The following is a 17,388-nucleotide window of genomic DNA, read 5'->3' as shown; positions in this document are numbered from 1 at the left end:
CAATGACACGTATCATCATGGAAATTGCATATGATATATACAACTGATAACAGTAGATGTCTAAGGAGATGCAATCACCACATCATAAGATTATCTAGGAGATTAAGGCACTATGTTGTGATTATGCAGCTAAATTCAAAAGTTTTGGGAAACAGTCTAGATATTTGTGGCTTGGATATCACCCGATGCTTTATTATATTCTGATGTGACAATACTGTCACTATCAAATATTCAGGTATCCTTCCTTATTACATATAATTGCCAGATTGAGTTTGGCTGGACATCAGAAAATGAGGTTTCCTCATCTCCAACAGACTGGCTTAACGGTCTGTGTGATGTTTACTTCAAACAGACAAGACAACAAATCATCAATACAATACCAAGCTGTAACTGATGTTGGGTTGTCAGTGAGGTTAATATTCTTCTGCATGCTAATTATTATAATTGGTTATGAGGAATGTTTTCCTGTAAAAATTGATTTTTACACATACAAATAAAGAAATTGAGATTTACAAATGTAGTCTTCAATGTTCAATGTTAACACACATCTTTCAAATACATACTTCTGTATAATTTGATAGTTTAGCTAGGGCACATAAACTAAGGCACAAGGGAGACAATTTGGTTGTGAATGTAACCTGATGGTATTTCAGTTAATTCTATTTTTTTAGTGTTCTGCAAGATCAGGGTAAAAAAAAGGTACAAAATAATAATAAAAATTATTCATGTAAAATTATAAATCCTCTCCTTTCTCTGCACACTCTCAATCTCGTCTCACTTTCTTCTGTTATTAAGACATCCCTGATTAAACAGACAAGAATAAGGGTTATATGAGCTGAAATGCAGGATAATCCTGGCTCTTTAAATAAAACAAGCTTTCTCTGTTCCTCAATCATGTCACAAGGTTGCTAGGTGACCTGAAAACACTCCAGTTGTAGGAAGCGCAGGAGAAATTCAGAGAGAAATTCCAAAGGGTAAACGGGATGGGTGGGAGGGGCACTGTACCCACTCTTCTGAGAATTAACAAAGCCTACAAATTGCCAGACTTCAGCTCCTTTGCAATATTTGGTGTGTTTACCAAAGTGGGTAAGTACAATTCCTTCCTCCAACTGGGCAAACTAAGCCAAGCTGACCCCATCTTCCTTCTGGGGACTGACCTGCAGAATCCAACCAAAAATAAAACCCTGCCAGTGCACTTATTGTCAGATGCTATGGCTTCCATATTCTCCTGGGATAATGGCCATTCCAATAGCTAAATAAGGACTGGAGCAATTTTGTGCCCATGCCTGAGCTGCCTGTGTGCAGTATAGCTGTCTGGACCCCTACTTCCCTCATGGCAGAACTAGAGTTGTGCCCCAGCAATCTTAGAAAGTTATCGAGTGCAAGTCCTGGCCAGCCGCCGTACCCAAGCAGCAGGTCCTGGGAGCTGAAATGGTTTGCATGCCGCCTTATGTCATGTAGCAGTGATGATGAATAAAGCCCGAGGGGCAAATGTAAGGAAGATGGTCTGTATGTGTGTGTGTCTTCTCCCTGTCCCAATTTAGGGCTTTTCGGTGATTTATTATTTCAACAGTAAATCTTGGGCACACACATTACAGAGTTAGTGACACAAATTAATAATGAGTTAGAAATGTCTCTGTGCTTTAGAACATGTGAATATGCAATTCTTATAGCTGGTTTTATCAGGCGTTTTAGAGAGGGAGCCCACTTCCATGGTTTGCTTAGTGTATTTATCTTCCATTAAATCAGCCACTAGAGTCTTCCAGCAGCTGTTTTTACTAGAGTTTTATAGAGTTCCAGTCTATTGTGACTTTGAAAAACAGAGGTTTGGTCAGATCTATAAAATTATGAGGGACGCGGGTGGCACTGTGGGTAAAACCTCAGTGCCTAGGGCTTGCCGATCGTATGGTCGGCGGTTCGAATCCCCGTGGCGGGGTGAGCTCCCGTCTTTCGGTCCCAGCTCCTGCCCACCTAGCAGTTCGAAAGCACCCCTAAGTGCAAGTAGATAAATAGGGACCGCTTTCTAGCGGGAAGGTAAACGGTGTTTCCGTGTGCTGCACTGGTGCTGGCTCGCCAGAGCAGCTTCGTCACGCTGGCCACGTGACCCGGAAGTGTCTCCGGACAGCGCTGGCCCCCGGCCTCTTAAGTGAGATGGGCGCGCGACCCTAGAGTCAGACACGACTGGCCCGTACGGGCAGGGGTACCTTTACCTTTACCTTTATAAAATGATGGGGATAAGACTAAGGCTCTGTTCTACTAAGGCTCTGTGGCTACTAAGGTTCTGTTCTGCCTCTACTGTCAGAGGCTGTGCACCAGTTGCTGGGAATCACAAATGGGGTTTTCCCCTCAGATCCTGCTTGTGAGCTTGTGAAGATGCAGGGCTCTTCATATTGTTGCACACCATCCCTATCTCCAAGTGGTGCGAGAATCCAGGAGTCGCAGGCTCTTATCGAGGGTTCATGTTTCCTTTGGAATGAAGGCCAGCAGAGACTGCATTATCTCTATGATATATGGTTTATTTACACATATATACAACCTGAGCCCACGATGAATGGGTTCACAGCATTAACACCCCAAGAAGGTCTTGCTTCTTCACTCATAGCCACAGCCTTGGATGCAAGCAGAAATCAGGCTTCCACTTCCACTTCTAACTTACACACACACACAACTCACCTCTGGGTTGTGTCTTTTTTCTAACTACCAGCAAGTTGATGAGGGGGTCCCACCTATTTACTGTCTGGCATAGAGGCACTTCTTTTGTTATATATTTAGATCCCCTCCCCCTCTTTCCTTTTTCTTTTCTCCTTATGTGATGGAACTCCTATTTGGGAACTTGCCTGGCTTTTTTCTGGCCCACATAGGCCCAGTCTCGATAGTTGGCCTTGGTGAAGACTTGATGTTTTCATCCCCCAAAAAGTTTTTGATTTGAGTTCCTACTGAAATGAGGCTGTATTTTCATATTTTAATGTTGTATTTTAATCTTGTTTTTAAGTTGTATTTCAATCAATTGTTTTTATACCTGGTGTCAACCGCCCTGAGCCCGGTCTTGGCTGGGGAGGGCAGGGTATAAATAAAATTTATTATTATTATTATTATTATTATTATTATTATTATTATTAAGGGCCATTATCAAGAGGTTTGCTCATCAACCTGGGAAGGTAGCCCATCTAGGAGAAGGAAAACCCTGATCCTAAACCTCTGCTGCTGCTTTGCAGGATATCTTCAAGAGAAGGAAAGGTTAAGGCGTAAATCCTACACAAAGTGGGGTGGTGCCTTGTACGCCTCCTTCCAGCAACTCCTGCAGCTAAACTGGTGCCAAACGTATTGCTCTGCTTCCTTTTGGACCACATCAGCAAGGCTGAGTGGCGTGTGTGTCTTGTCATTTAGGCCAGTGTTTCCCAACCACTGTTCCGCGGCACACTAGTGTGCCGCGAGATGTTGCCTGGTGTGCCGCGAGATGTTGCCTGGAGGGAGGCGGGCGAGTTGGGCGGCGAGAGGCGGGGCGGCGGTGGCGAGGAGAGGCCGCCCAGCGCGGGGCTCTCGCCGTCTGCCTGCCTGGCTGCCTGCGAGCTTGACGGGCAGCGCCTCCATCCGCAGCGCCCGCCTCGCGGCTCTCATTCCCTGCCCCTGCCAAAGCTCACCCAGCCAAGCCGCGCTCTCCTTCCTGCCTCACTTTGCTGCCTCCTCCCCCCCCCACCCCCAAAGCTTGGAGGTTCCCCGGCAAGGGGGAGGGAAAAAATTGAAACTTACACTTTCGTGCGTCCCTCCCGGCGTGACGCTGCGCGCTGACGTCACGGGGCTGTAATGGTGGTGTGCCTCAAGATTCTTTTCATCAAACAAGTGTGCCTTTGCCCAAAAAAGGTTGGGAAACACTGATTTAGGCAGCCCAGGGACTCCATACACACTGCCCAGGCTTGCATCCCAGGGAGGTCACTTCAGTGCCAGTAACGCAGCAGCTGGACTTCGTCCCCAGAGGTGCACTCCATTGCCTCTCAAGACAGGTGGATGCCAACAACACTGTCTGGCTGTTTCAACCATTTGAATCCTTGCTGGATCCATGAATCAGAAGGGTCTCAGCATACTGCCACTCGCCGCCCCCCCCCCCAACTCATAGCAGTATGTTAACAACTGGCTTCCCATGTTTTCTTATATAATGAAGTTGAATTTATGACCAAGATGCATAAAAGCTTTGCAAAAAAGTGAATTAGCAAACTGATATTGCCAGTAAAACACTCAAATACTGAAAACCAAGTGTCCAGCAGTGGTACCTCAGGTTAAGTACTTAATTCGTTCTGGAGGTCCGTACTTAACCTGAAACTGTTCTTAACCTGAAGCACCACTTTAGCTAATGGGGCCTCCTTCTGCTGCCGTGCCGCCGGAGCATGATTTCTGTTCTCATCCTGAAGCAAAGTTCTTAACCCAAGGTACTGTTTCTGGGTTAGCGGAGTCTGTAACCTGAAGCATATGTAACGTGCAGCGTATGTAACCCGAGGTAGCACTGTATGTACAAGTCACAGCCACGTAGCTCTTCCCAATGTTCATCTCTCTCTCCACCAAGCGGATAGAGTTGCATTGCAAGGATGAAACAGGGATTTTGCTATCATTTTGCCTCCAACATTTCCCTCCCCCTGCTCAAAATGAAGCCCCTACTCGAAATCACCCTACATACAATGAAAATCAGCTTAAGGGGAGATTTTGAATGGGTAAATGGCCTGAGTTGAAAGTTTTAATCAACCATTTACCCCCACCCCAGTCTTATGTTGAAGACTGCAGCCTTCTCAGCTGTGTATGAGTATGCAGTAGGGGAGAGAGAAAAACCACGGGGAAATGCATGTAACTTAATTCAGCATGTAATTTCAGCCTTGCACCATTGATTTCAGTGGCCTTAAGCACACTTACCTCTGTACTGGGTTGTGATTGGGGCTCCTATGTTTGGTACATTGTTCACAAAGGCAAGCTTGTTCTGTGTAGCAGAATTATGCGCTCTGGTCTGTTGACAGAGGCAGTTACAGTAGTCCTAACATCCTACTCACAGACTGTTTGGATGCAGGGCTGGTATTGCTATGGCAACCAGTGCTGCTGTATAGACTAAATCTGCCTGGTTGGTGTATTGTGCTAATAAATCCAAATGGCAGCTGAAACGCTTGTGGGTTGCTTCAGTTTTCTGTGTGCAGTAAACTGAGTTTAGGAATTTAATGCGCTGGATAAATTTAAAGGGGGTCCCTAGACTGGAGGTTACCCTCACATAAACCCAAAGGAAAAGGATGCAGACTCCAAGTGAAAAGATAGGCCTTTATTGAAATATAAATGTACACAGGGACAGCCTCAAAAATAAGGAGAAGGCTGCAAAGAACCACATCTGACGCAATGTTTTTTATACACTTGCAGACTACACACGTCATTTAATTTCACTGATCAATGGATCACACCAATTTTAATAGTTCCAAGCCAATGCCATCATCCTGAAACAATCAAAATCATTTGGCTCCTCAGATCAGCCCTCATCATAACATGTGATTACATATAATCATTTTCAAGTGCCTTTCTTTATTAAGACTTTGACTAATTTTCCTGTACATTAAATGTCTTCCAATGTCCTCTTTCATCAGTCTACAAAACAATTCAAGATTAATCACAATTGCCATGCCTGGCTGATTCTCTTTTCATGCATACAATGCCCACCATAGATTCTAACAGTTTATTATTTTCAGTGTTCAGGAACAGACATTCACTATGTACAGTACCTAAGAGCAGCTAGTTCTGTACTGTAAAAGACAGGTACAGGCCCTTTTAGCTTAGCTAGGCCATAGACTCAAAAGAAAACAGAATAATCAAAACACAGTTTGATTAAATTATTATTTTCTCCAACAAAAGAATATGTGTGAATTCAGCAATAACACAGGATCTGTTTATGAAAGCTATTGCTTCCTACTATTATATCTGTGTAAAAGTTTTGGGGTGTTTGCTGTGTGGGAACCCTCTTCGATGTCAGAGGTGTGCCCCTGCTCCTATTGGTCAAGGCACCCATCACACCATGAGGTGAAGCTGGTGGGTCATCTGCATCTCTTATTCCTATTGGTGGGCAAGGGGTGGAACACCTTGAAAGGACTAGACACATTGGAGAATTTTGAACACTAGCTTGGATGGCAAAAGGACTACATTGACAGAGGAGCTCTCCATACATCCCCATAGAGGGATAAAACCCAAAGATTTAGGATTAGCACCTACACCTTCAAATTAGACTATGGGGGACTCAAAAATCTGCTTCATCAGATCACTAGTATGGAGATCGATCACATGATACCCTAAAACAAACTTTCGCAGTACACACATATATAATTTATATCAAATGTGTACACAGCCTCATACCAGGACAGATGACTTGTTATTTTTTTTCTTGAATCTAGCTCCTTTTCCTGATTTTGGTATAGAAGCCTAATCTATTTAAGAACAATGGATTTCTTTAAGGAAGGCCTGCAAGTTACAACCTCTTGCCTTTGCTCCTCAAACCTACTATTCTTTTTTCAGAGTCCACATTCTGTGGCAACTGAAAACATCAAGGAAAGAAGTCATGCCAAAGCTAAAAGGCAAACCAAAACCTAAAGCCGGCTTAGCTATGAATATCCTTGAAAAGTTCCTGCAAACTTATGAAAAGCATTGCACGGCATCCCAAAGTTGTGTCAGTCCAACTATCAAACAGGACTTACAGCAATGTGTAACAAATGATATGTTCATTACTAAGGTAAGAATGGATTATTTAAAAAAAATTGACGTGCCTTTGTGAATTAGAACCAAATGATGTAGGGGATTATACCCCAACTGTATTTTTTAATCAACAACAACAAATTATTCCTTTAGAGGAAAGCATGGTTCTAGCTGATTAGCAACTCTATTGCCCTCTCTCCTGAGGTAGGTTAACCTGAAGTTATCTTCTCTCTTTGTATATTTGCAATTTGCTAAGGTAAAGGTAAAGATACCCCTTACCGTTAGGTCCAGTCGTGGACGATTCTGGGGTTGCGCGCTCATCTCGCTCTATAGGCCAAGGGAGCCAGCGTTTGTCTGCAGATAGCTTCCGGGTCATGTGGCCAGCATGACTAAGCCGCTTCTGGCGAATCAGAGCAGCACACGGAAATGCCGTTTACCTTCCTGCTGGAGCGGTACCTACCATATTTGTCGCTCTATAAGACGCACTTTTTCCCTCCTAAAAAGTAAGGGGAAATGTGTGTGTGTCTTATGGGGTGAATGCAGGCTGCGCAGCTATCCCAGAAGCCAGAACAGCGAGAGGGATCGCTGTGCAGCGCTTCCTCTCGCTGTTCTAGCTTCGCCGTGCAAAGCCTCTTCAGGGCAGGGGGAGCCTTCATCCTGCTGCCCTGAAGAGGCTGTGCACAGCTATCCCAGAAGCCAGAACGGTGAGAGGGATCACTGCGCAGCAATCCCTCTTGCCGTTCTGGCTTCTGGGATTCAGATTTTTTCTTTTCTTGTTTTCCTCCTCCAAAAACTAGGTGTGTCTTATGGTCTGGTGCGTCTTATAGAGCGAAAAATAGTATTTATCTACTTGCACTTGACGTGCTTTTGAACTGCTAGGTAGGCAGGAGCTGGGACTGAACAACGGGAGCTTACCCCGTCACAGGGATTCAAACTGCCGACCTTCTAATCAGCAGGCACTAGGCTCTGTGATTTAGACCACAGCGCCACCTGCGTCCCTGCAATTTGCTAAAAAGTCCATTAAATTAAACCATGCAGATTGAACATCTGATGGCTCCTTTATTATGAAAGAGCACTAAAGACACACTAGTGCAGTGTGAATAATTATATATTACATGATGCCTATGCCAAAGACATACCCTCCAACATTTCTCCAATGAAAATAGGGACATCCCATTCCATAATGATATAGAATAGAAGCTATTTACTTTAAACAAAAGGCAAGGTTGATAATTAACGGTATTGTTACAGAAAACATTGAGATTATGAAGGGCACAAGGCAGGGATGCCCTCTGTCATCTCTACTGTTTATATTAATGCTGGAAGTTCTGTTGAGGAAATTGAGGGAAGAGGGAAAAAATAAAAGGAATCAGTAAAGTTTTAGTGGCAGGATTGTTATCAAGCATTTCTTTTTCTTCTCTAGTTTGTGCTTACAAATGTAGAGAGCTTATCAAGAAATGTGCATCCAGTTTATCTCACTCCTTTACTGAGGACTATCCGAGATGAACGATATCGGCGAGGGAAGGAGCTCTGTATCTGTGGAATTAACCTATATCCTCAAGATATTGCAAACCTTGTAAGTTTGAACACAAGCCATTGGTAAAGGAACCTGAGACTTTCACAACCAACTCAAAAAGTAAAATAAATACAGTCTGGACATCAGCTTCTCAGTCATTGTAGGACAGAGCCAGTGTATTATTGAGGATGGGAGAAATGAGACTCAGAGTCCCTGCCATCGCAGCTTCTCCCTTCTCTTCCCACAAAGCATACAGTACCTGCCACTGGCTACAACCACAAAAAGCCTTGCTTGAAGGCTGCAACACCTGTAACCCAAGTGCCAGGGACCTTGGGAAATGTAGTTCTCCAGAATGCCCGAGCCCTTTTTATGGATGCCATATTCCAAGGCATCTTACACTTGGGATGATCTTTTAAGTGGGGAACAATTTGCTGTTGCTGAACTTATTCACCATCAAGCTGACAAGAGTTCACTTGTTGCTAGCTCTGGACCTGGAAGCAGCTAAATTAAATTTTTTTTGCAAAGAACAAAGGCACTTGAACAGTGTTTCTTGGACCCCAGAGAAACCAATGGCATTTTTCTAGCCCTTGGCCCAATATGCAAGTGTGAGTAGGTTAGAGTGGGTCTAGAGGACAGTGTTGCCGGTAAATTTGATGACTCAACCAGACACCTGTGAGTATGCACATCTGCTTACCACCAAGCATGGGACCTCAATGTGTCACAGATCATAGAATCATAGAATTGTATAGTTGGAAGGGACCCATGGGCCATCTGGTCCAATCCTCTGCAATACAGGAATCTCAGCTAAAGCATCCATGACAGATGATCTATAGCAGGCTCGTCCAACTCCAAAGAGACTGCGATCTACTCACAGCATAAAAAAACTGGCAGTGATCTACCCATTGTCATTGGAGGATTGATCGGAGCTTTTTGGGGGGGAGCCAAAGTTTTTGAGTTGTTGGACAGGCCTGATATATAGCCATCTGACTCGTCAGTCTAATCCTCTTCCCTGACTAGAGTGTTGGCCACCATCTAGGGAACTACAAGTGGAGAAATAACTGTTATTCCATGGTAGCTCTTTGTAAACTATAGAGAGTGTATGTTAACATTTTTAGCACTGGAGAAAGGTAGGATGAATAGACATCAGGGTGAAAAATATTACATCAAATCATATTCATACCATGTAGTTAAATACAGAACTATGGTGTCCAGGAATATTGAATGTTATGCTTTTAGTGTGGCAGGACTAGGCTAAGTACGAACACTTTCAAAGCACGCAAAGAATTCAAATTAGAAGCGTTAATCGTTTGGATAAATCTGGATTTTTGTTCTTCTTATTTGTGTTTTAGGCAATCTTGCTAGAACTGGATGGACGTACCATCTACCCCTTTTCCAAATTAGAAATAACTCATCACGTATTAGACCTATGGAGCATGGAGAGACTTGGAATGGCTCTGCCTTACAGCCGTCTGAGTTCTCTTGTTCTGGATTATACCAAGTAAGAAAAACTATTAGTTTCACTTCTTCACCCTAAAGAAAAGAGGAGCTGTGGAAGCAATGTAGGAGTTCCTAGATTATTGGTATCGGAACTCGAGAGTGGCTTGTGATATCCATGTGGTTGAGCTGGAGCAACCAGCTCAAACCTCTTCACACGCTGAACTCAGGTAGACTGGAAGAGAACAAGCTCTTACCCATAGGCGCCGACTCCATGGGGCTTGAGGGGGCTCGAGACCCCTCAAAAAATTTTTTTTGGGGGCTCAGCCCCCCCAATAATCTCGGGCGCCCTTCCAGCAGAGCGCCGCCGCCGTCCCCCGCCTCCTCCCCACCTGCTCCTTCGCCAGCCAGCCAGCCAGCCAGCCAGCCGCGCGCCCTAATCGGAGAGCCCCGGCCGTCCCCCGCGAGATTAGGGAATCCCCGGGGGCGGGGGCTCCTGCCTTGCTGCTTCACAGCACCACCGCCACTGCCAAGGCACTGCCGGAAATCCCGCGAGAACAGGGGAATCCCGACTGGCCACACCTCCCAGCCAGCCAATCGGCTGGCTGGGGGGCGTGGCTTGCCCTATTTAGGGCCGGAGTCACTTTATTTGCATATTCATGAGCTTATTTATTATTCATGAGCTTTCCCGGGCCCCCCCAATATTTTTTATAAGTCCGCGTCCCTGCTCTTACCTAGTTCTTCCCCAGGTGAAGGGAAGTGGACATAGCTAAGTCTGGCAGGACAACTTACTCTATGGTATCTCCCAAACCTCCAAAGCAGATTTTAGGGGAGGCATGGAGGTAAGCTGGTGGGAAGAAGCCCCATTGCACTAATGGGAGTCTGGCTTCTGTTAATAGAACCAGGTTGTTGAATTCAGTCAATTATCTCTTACATGCCTTGATGGAAATGTAATGTAAATCTCAAGGACCAGCTGGTTGAACCAAGTCCAGCTAATAGTAATTTGTCTTAAACCCAGGAAAAAGGGGCTTTCTGGGGACATGGCAGAGGTGGGACCAGAGAGGGTGGATTTAGGCTGGATCCTAAACCCATTTAGCTCTGTCATGTGACCTGATGACCCAGCATAAGTTAAGATTGCAAAAAGGATGGTGTAACTCAAACACTATTTTAAAGGTTTGTTTCCCCTCTGCTGGACTTATATTGGCTCAGCCAGCAGTAGCCCTGCTCTTTTGGATCTGTTGTACTTCACACCAATTTAATTTATACCAAGCTTACTTTATGCCAGCTTTTTGTGTATTGTTCCCTTATTTTTTCAGTTTAAGTCTTTCCAGGAATGCATCTAAATGACTTGCTTGCTTCAATTAGAATCAAACCTATGTGCAATACTAGAATACTGGTTAAATAACTATATGTTTAAGGTAGGAGTAAACAGCCTTCTTTTAAACTGTTGTCTACCTAATTTATTGTTTTCTTTACAGATGTGGTGATAACTGTGTCAATAGACTTACTGATGGATTAGATGGGAATAGAAAGCTTTTAACTCTGAGCCTCTGCTACTGTGATTTAGGGCCCAAAAGTGGATTAACATTAGCAACTCTTGTAGTCCAAACTGCCATTTGGTATGTTTTGATTGATTGATTGATTGATTGATTGATTTAGAGCTGGGTTTGAACTGTTTTAGAGTTTTTTTATTCTGATTGTGCTGTTTTTGTTGTTTGCATTGATGTTACTGCTTTAACATCTTTGATTGCTATATAGCTTGTAAATAGACTAAATAAGTCTTTTCTGTTTTGTTTAAAATTTCTGTAGTGGGGAAAAAATCTGCATCTAAAAACAAGAAAATATGTTGAAATAAAACTTAATATTCTTTTTAACCATTGTCTGTGAAATCATTTTAAATTGTTTATTGCAGCAACTTGTTCCTGAATGGTAATCACTTGCAATGTTTGGGTGCCATAGAACTCCTCAGACCAATAGCAGAGTTTGAAGAAAGCATTGGACAAGTAAAGAAAGCAAATGCTCAACTCAGCCTTGAAGGTAGGATTGCCTTTGGGGCAATTCACTCATGCAACTTGCATTGCAATCCTGTAACATAGTAAGTTCCATTGACTTCTATGGAACTTACACATACGGTAGGTGTGTGTATGGGATTGCAACTGTAACCTTCTAAATGTTGAAATTAAATGGTATGATTTGCTATTTTTAAAACAGCCCAAGCATTTACATATTTCAGCTCTAGGCAAAACTCCACTAAAAACAATACAAGCAGGACAAAGTTCATTATGGCCATGCATTTTCTTGGGCTGTTTTTAAGACAGGTCTATATGAAAAATAGTGAAAAGAACAAACAGGAGGAATAGAAACTGAGTGTTTCAAAAAAGGAAAAATGGACACCATTCACTCATCTTCAATCAGTTGCCATAGTTTCAAGGATCTACTCAGGCTTTGGAGAGCAATGCATATAAAGTATATATGGAAGCAAATTGCTGGTGGTTCTGGGGGTTCATGTCCAGAACTGTGTTTCGCATCAAAGCACAGCCTGATGTTCTGCCTGATGTTTTACACAAGCTATTGCACAGCTCTCAGGTCTGGCTTTGACAGGGAATGAACGGATGGTGAAAACTCTACAAGAACCTCCCATTGTTTTAGTTTTAAAAATAAGAGTGAAATATACTCGAAGTCCTGTAGTGATTTCATGCTCTTTATTGCAGCTTGTAAAACAGTGAATGAGTTGCCCCCCAAACCTCAAGCTTTTATATACGTTATTTACACAATGAGTCCTGTCTGATTGGCTGGCTCTGCTTCCCTCCTGGAGCCTGATTGGTCTTTTCCTGCAGGCCAATCAGTTGTTACATTCTAGGATCCTACTTGCCTATTGTTCTAGGATCCAAGCTTAGTATATAACAAAGAGAAAGGGAATATCATGGATTTACTGAAAATGGAGGCAAAGCTGCAGAGCTACAAAGCAAACCCACAAGCAGCAGCCAGTGGAACTGGCTCCGGGAGAGGTCAGTTAAGACAAAAGAGAAGGCACATGCAAAGAAGGCATCCTAGCTGAGGAGCCTAAGTGTGGAAATACCAGTCTTTTGTTGCAATCCCATGATTGTCTGCAACGCTTCTGGAGAAAAGGGGCCGTTCCGTATAGTTTGACTTGATTTCGGATATAAAGAGCAGTGCAGGAAGCAATAGGGCGAAGTCCTTCAGCCTGTGCTAGATAGTGATGTCTGCAAATAGCAAAATGTGCTGATGGTTAGGAGGCTGCTGCATGAATCAGAGATTCCTAATGATGCGGTCATGCAGATGTTTTGAAGGATCAGGTTTATAGGCTTGGAGTTAACTCAAGCAGTTCTTTAATTGGATTTGGGCAGTCAAAGCAGTTATAGAAGTATCTCCCCTCTACCCCACCCCACAGCATAACTGTGGCAATGCTTGATTCCAAGTGTATTTAAAACTGACTCATATAACTCAACATCCAGGAGCTCAAAGAGCACAATTCAGGCAGGGTAGCTGCACTCATTTGGATGCTGAGCATCTTTCAGGAGGGCCTGCGAGAAATTGTAACAACAAAATTTAAACTTACTGTCTTTTCATTTTCAGCACCCAACAAAGATGCAGATCTTCCCTCAAAAGTTGTGAATCTGAACACTACTTCGAAGACAAATAGTCCTACGACAATGGAAAATAGTAGGAAGAAAAAGAAACGGAAAGGTAAAATAAGACAGATAAATATTAACACTACCGCTTACTCTTCATCCAGTTTTCTAGTTGAAGCTGATTTGAGGAAAAACACAACAAATTTGTCAACAAGCTACAGAATTGATACAGATTGTATTTTACGTCATGTGAATGCAGCTTCAAAAACTAGCCGTAGTGGATGCAGAGTAACCTGAAGTTGCCTATCTTCATTGTATCAGAAATAATAATTATGTGCTTACGATTTGCAGTCTCAAAGAAAAAAAGTAAGAAACCTGAACCTGGCCCATGGTTAGCTAGGCTGCATTTGGCTGATAATGCCATAGATGGAAGGTTTCGTCAAACAGAAGAAAACCTCAGAGAGTTTGTGCAGCTGTTGACTAGGTAAGGCAACTGATTAACAGGACATGGTATAACACTCTACTGTCATTTATGGTACTGTGGAACTGTGAAACAATTTTCATTGTTAATATTTTCTATCATAGTCTAATCAGGTACTCTGACCATCTAGTAGAAGTTGATATCGATGGCAATGCTATAGGAGAACAAAGTGCAATCAACATATTGGAAGCTCTTAAGGACCGAAAGAAAGGTGGGATAATTACAGTCAATAAACCTTTAGATTTGCCAGCTTATACAGTGGTACCTCGGGTTACAGACGCTTCAGGTTACAAACTCCGCTAACCCAGAAATAGTACCTTGGGTTAAGAACCCTGCTTCAGAATGAGAACAGAAATCAAGCAGCGGCAGTGCAGGAGGCCCCATTAGCTAAAGTGGTACCTCAGGGTAAGAACAGTTTCAGGTTAAGAACGGACCTGCAGAATGAATTACCGTAAGTTCTTAACCTGAGGTACATGTATTGATACTGAACAACTATGTTGGAATAAGCCCGAATGAACCAAGTGCAACTATTCTGAGCAAATATACCTAGGATTGCACCATATTACCTTCTTTGCTCAGACCTATCCCATTTGGAACTTTCTCTCATTTAACCAAATACTGATCCCTGTGATAGTGACAACCCAAGAAAAAATTGAAAGTTATTTGTAATGGCTTATCTTTATGTGTAGGCTTTCCCTGATCCATACGGTCAGACTCTGTCATCACCCAGGGATGAAAACTTGTGTGCAGACAAGTCTTCATTGTTTACTATTAAATGTTCTTCATGGTTATGAGTATTTATGGAAAATGATTGTTTATGGTATACTGACTGACTGATTGAATATTATTATTTGTCTCTATAGACAAAATGCCACACATAAACATTGAGGTAACACCCCAGATGTCATCAATGACCTTCAGGGAAATTTTCAAGAATTGTTCAAAAACAGCAAAAAGGAGGAAGAAAAAGGTGCAATAATTTGATTCCCCCTATTTCATTATTTATTTATTCACACATATTAACACACATACACCATTTAATGTATATGCCACATTTGTCCTATTGAAGATTTCAGGGTGGTGCAGAACCCATGGTTTCACAGTACAAATACAATAATCAAACAACAGATAAAAATCCTAAAAGCTAACATTCTAACAAGTTAAAATGCTTGCATGAATCATATTTTTGCCTGGCACTGAAAGAATTGTAGCACAGGCACCCGGCCTCTTTAGAAAGGGCACCCCATTGCCAGGACACTACTAATAAAGCTCCTTCGTTAATACAAAGATGCACTGAGATGCTGCTGTTTGCTTAGGAACAAAGGTTACTGAGCTAATGATAAATGAAGATAAATATGACCTTCATGGACTGTACTGTCATCAGCATAATAGAAATACTGCAGTCTTTCCCCAAAGTATAGATAGACCTTGATCCCACAATCTTAAGTAACAAATAATTGATGGAGAGCTGCAAACCATGGGAGGAAGGGAAAGGAACAAAATTCTGTGTATTAAGTCTCAGAACTAAAGTTAAACTAGTAGAATATCATGTTTATTTTCTGAAATTCTTTCCACAGTAATGAGTTGCACTGAGTGAAATAATCCATTGGTGGCTATTCCATATAGTGTCATCCAAGAGAGTTGCAAGAGTAATGTTCATTCCATCTGCTTAATTGGTAACAACTGCCATTTGGCTTCCCCTCTCCCAGAACTCTCATTTGCCGCCATTTCTCCTGGCTGCCTCTTGAGAATTGAGGCAGCAAGGGCCTCTAGAGTAGTGTGTCTTGGACTGAGAGCCAACCATCCTGATCTGTCTTCTGCACTGTGGTCATCATGTAACAATTTCTCCAGGCTAAAAAGTTGGATCCAGGAGATAAGGATGTGTGGAAATGGTGGGAAGAGGGTGTAGATGGCTAGATCAGGTTGGTCTTCCCTTTTCCAACGGAACAATGACTGATGATAGTGATGACAACCTGAGTGTGGCAGTGGCAGCTGGTCTCCATTAAGCCTGGTGGGGCAGACGCAGGGCAGTGTATGGTAGATTTTGCCACTCCCCAACCCCATTTTTTCTATTGGCCCCACTCATGTACTTTAATAGGACATTATGAAGGGCACTGCCCTAGTTGTCCCGACTGGAATTGTACACATGGAACCCCCATTCCTGCACTGGGCTCTTAAGGTGAGAGAAATGTCTGCAGAGTATCTGCTTCGAATCATAGAACTGTAGAGTTCAAAGGGATCCCAGGGGTCATCTAGTTCAACCCCCTGCAATGCAGGAATCTTAACGAGATCATACATGATTGATGGCCATCTAATATCTGCTTTAAAACCTTCAAGGAAGGAGAGACGACTTGTGTGTACACTTCCTCTTGTTGGATTGGTGTGTTAGACCTTAGTATCCAGCTACTTTCGTTTGTTCCACATACAATTGCTTCTTATTGGAATCTTCTGAGATGTGTTTTGTTTTGTATTTTACAGAAATCCAAGTGATGAAGTCCGGATTTGCCTCCTGCAGAAATTAGGTTCAAAGAGGTTAACATACTTCAGCAATTGTTTACATGCTGTTCTAATCTTTGAAATACTACAAAGACGGTTTATACTACTTTATTGTGAAAGTACTTTATAACTATTTACAACCACTTCCATTTTATTGGATTAAAAGTATGCAACTGCCAAAAAAACACCTTCTTGGTAGTACAACTTACACTTGTATCATTTCTTCTTCGATTTTCATTGCTATTTGGAGATGTATGTCAATCACAGATCAACTATAGATAAATAAGTTCAGATATTGGGGTCATGATGGGATAGCTCAATGAAAATGTTGACCTAGTGCGCAACAGCTGTGTAAAAGGTGAATTATTCCAAGTGAAAATCAGGCTTTCATAGGTGCATATAACAAATTATGGCAGAATTTTGAAAAGGATGTTTCCTGTCCTTGGTCTCAAAGCAAAATATAACCTCCTGCTTTACTGGCATCGTACACATGAGCAGCCACTTAAGTGGTTAGTGTGTTGGACTAGGGCCTTGAGAGACTAGGGTTCACATCTTGACTGGGGATGACCTTGGGCCAGTCACTGCCTCTCAGTCTAACCTATCTCAGCGGGTTGTTGTTGGGATTAAATGAGATGGGGGATAACCACCTTGTCCGCCACCTTTAGCTCCTTGGAGAAAAAGGGCTATAAATGCATTACACAGAGTAAATAAACTTGGCAACATACACTCTGGTCTCGTGATAAAAGGATGCACCCTCTTTTTCTATGCATATATATGAGCAGCTCAGGGCCAGATTTAGGTTTGATGAGGCCCTAAGCTACTGAAGGTAATGGGGCCCTTTATATATTCAGCTGTGTTTTTTTCTTTGGTTGAATATATGCTATATGGTCAGGGACGCGGACTTATAAAAAATATTGGGGGGGCCCGGGAAAGCTCATGAATAATAAATAAGCTCATGAATATGCAAATAAAGTGGCTCCGGCCCTAAATAGGGCAAGCCACGCCCCCCAGCCTGCCGATTGGCTGGCTGGGAGGTGTGGCCAGTCGGGATTCCCCTGTTCTCGCAGGATTTCCGGCAGTGCCTTGGCAGTGGCGGTGGTGCTGCGAAGCAGCGAGGCAGGAGCCCCCGCCCCCGGGGATTCCCTAATCTCGCGGGGGACGGC

At 43.0% G+C, this 17,388-nt stretch overlaps 1 protein-coding gene across 2 annotated transcripts; it reads left to right on the top strand.

Annotated features, from left to right (window-relative positions):
• The first annotated feature begins 951 nt into the window (after window positions 1-951).
• LOC308585035 (uncharacterized protein) lies at window positions 952-16,412 on the top strand. Of its 2 annotated transcripts, XM_081190524.1 has the most exons (11): window positions 952-1,086; window positions 6,529-6,742; window positions 8,129-8,281; window positions 9,571-9,719; window positions 11,134-11,274; window positions 11,568-11,692; window positions 13,253-13,363; window positions 13,600-13,732; window positions 13,834-13,940; window positions 14,593-14,699; window positions 16,208-16,412. In XM_081190524.1, the coding sequence occupies exons 2-11, from the start codon at window positions 6,572-6,574 to the stop codon at window positions 16,217-16,219; spliced, it is 1,209 nt and encodes a 402-aa protein (XP_081046650.1). In that variant the 5' UTR covers window positions 952-1,086; window positions 6,529-6,571; the 3' UTR covers window positions 16,220-16,412. The 2 variants fall into 2 exon arrangements, with proteins under 2 accessions (XP_081046650.1, XP_081046651.1); XM_081190525.1 differs by lacking the exon at window positions 11,134-11,274.
• Window positions 16,413-17,388: the final 976 nt, after the last annotated feature.

Source organism: Podarcis bocagei (genome assembly GCF_964188305.1).
Source record: "Podarcis bocagei genome assembly, chromosome: 4".
Classification (NCBI taxonomy): domain Eukaryota; kingdom Metazoa; phylum Chordata; class Lepidosauria; order Squamata; family Lacertidae; genus Podarcis; species Podarcis bocagei.
The sequence above is the reverse complement of the archived record's forward strand: the minus strand, read 5'-3'. Positions and strand labels throughout refer to the sequence as shown.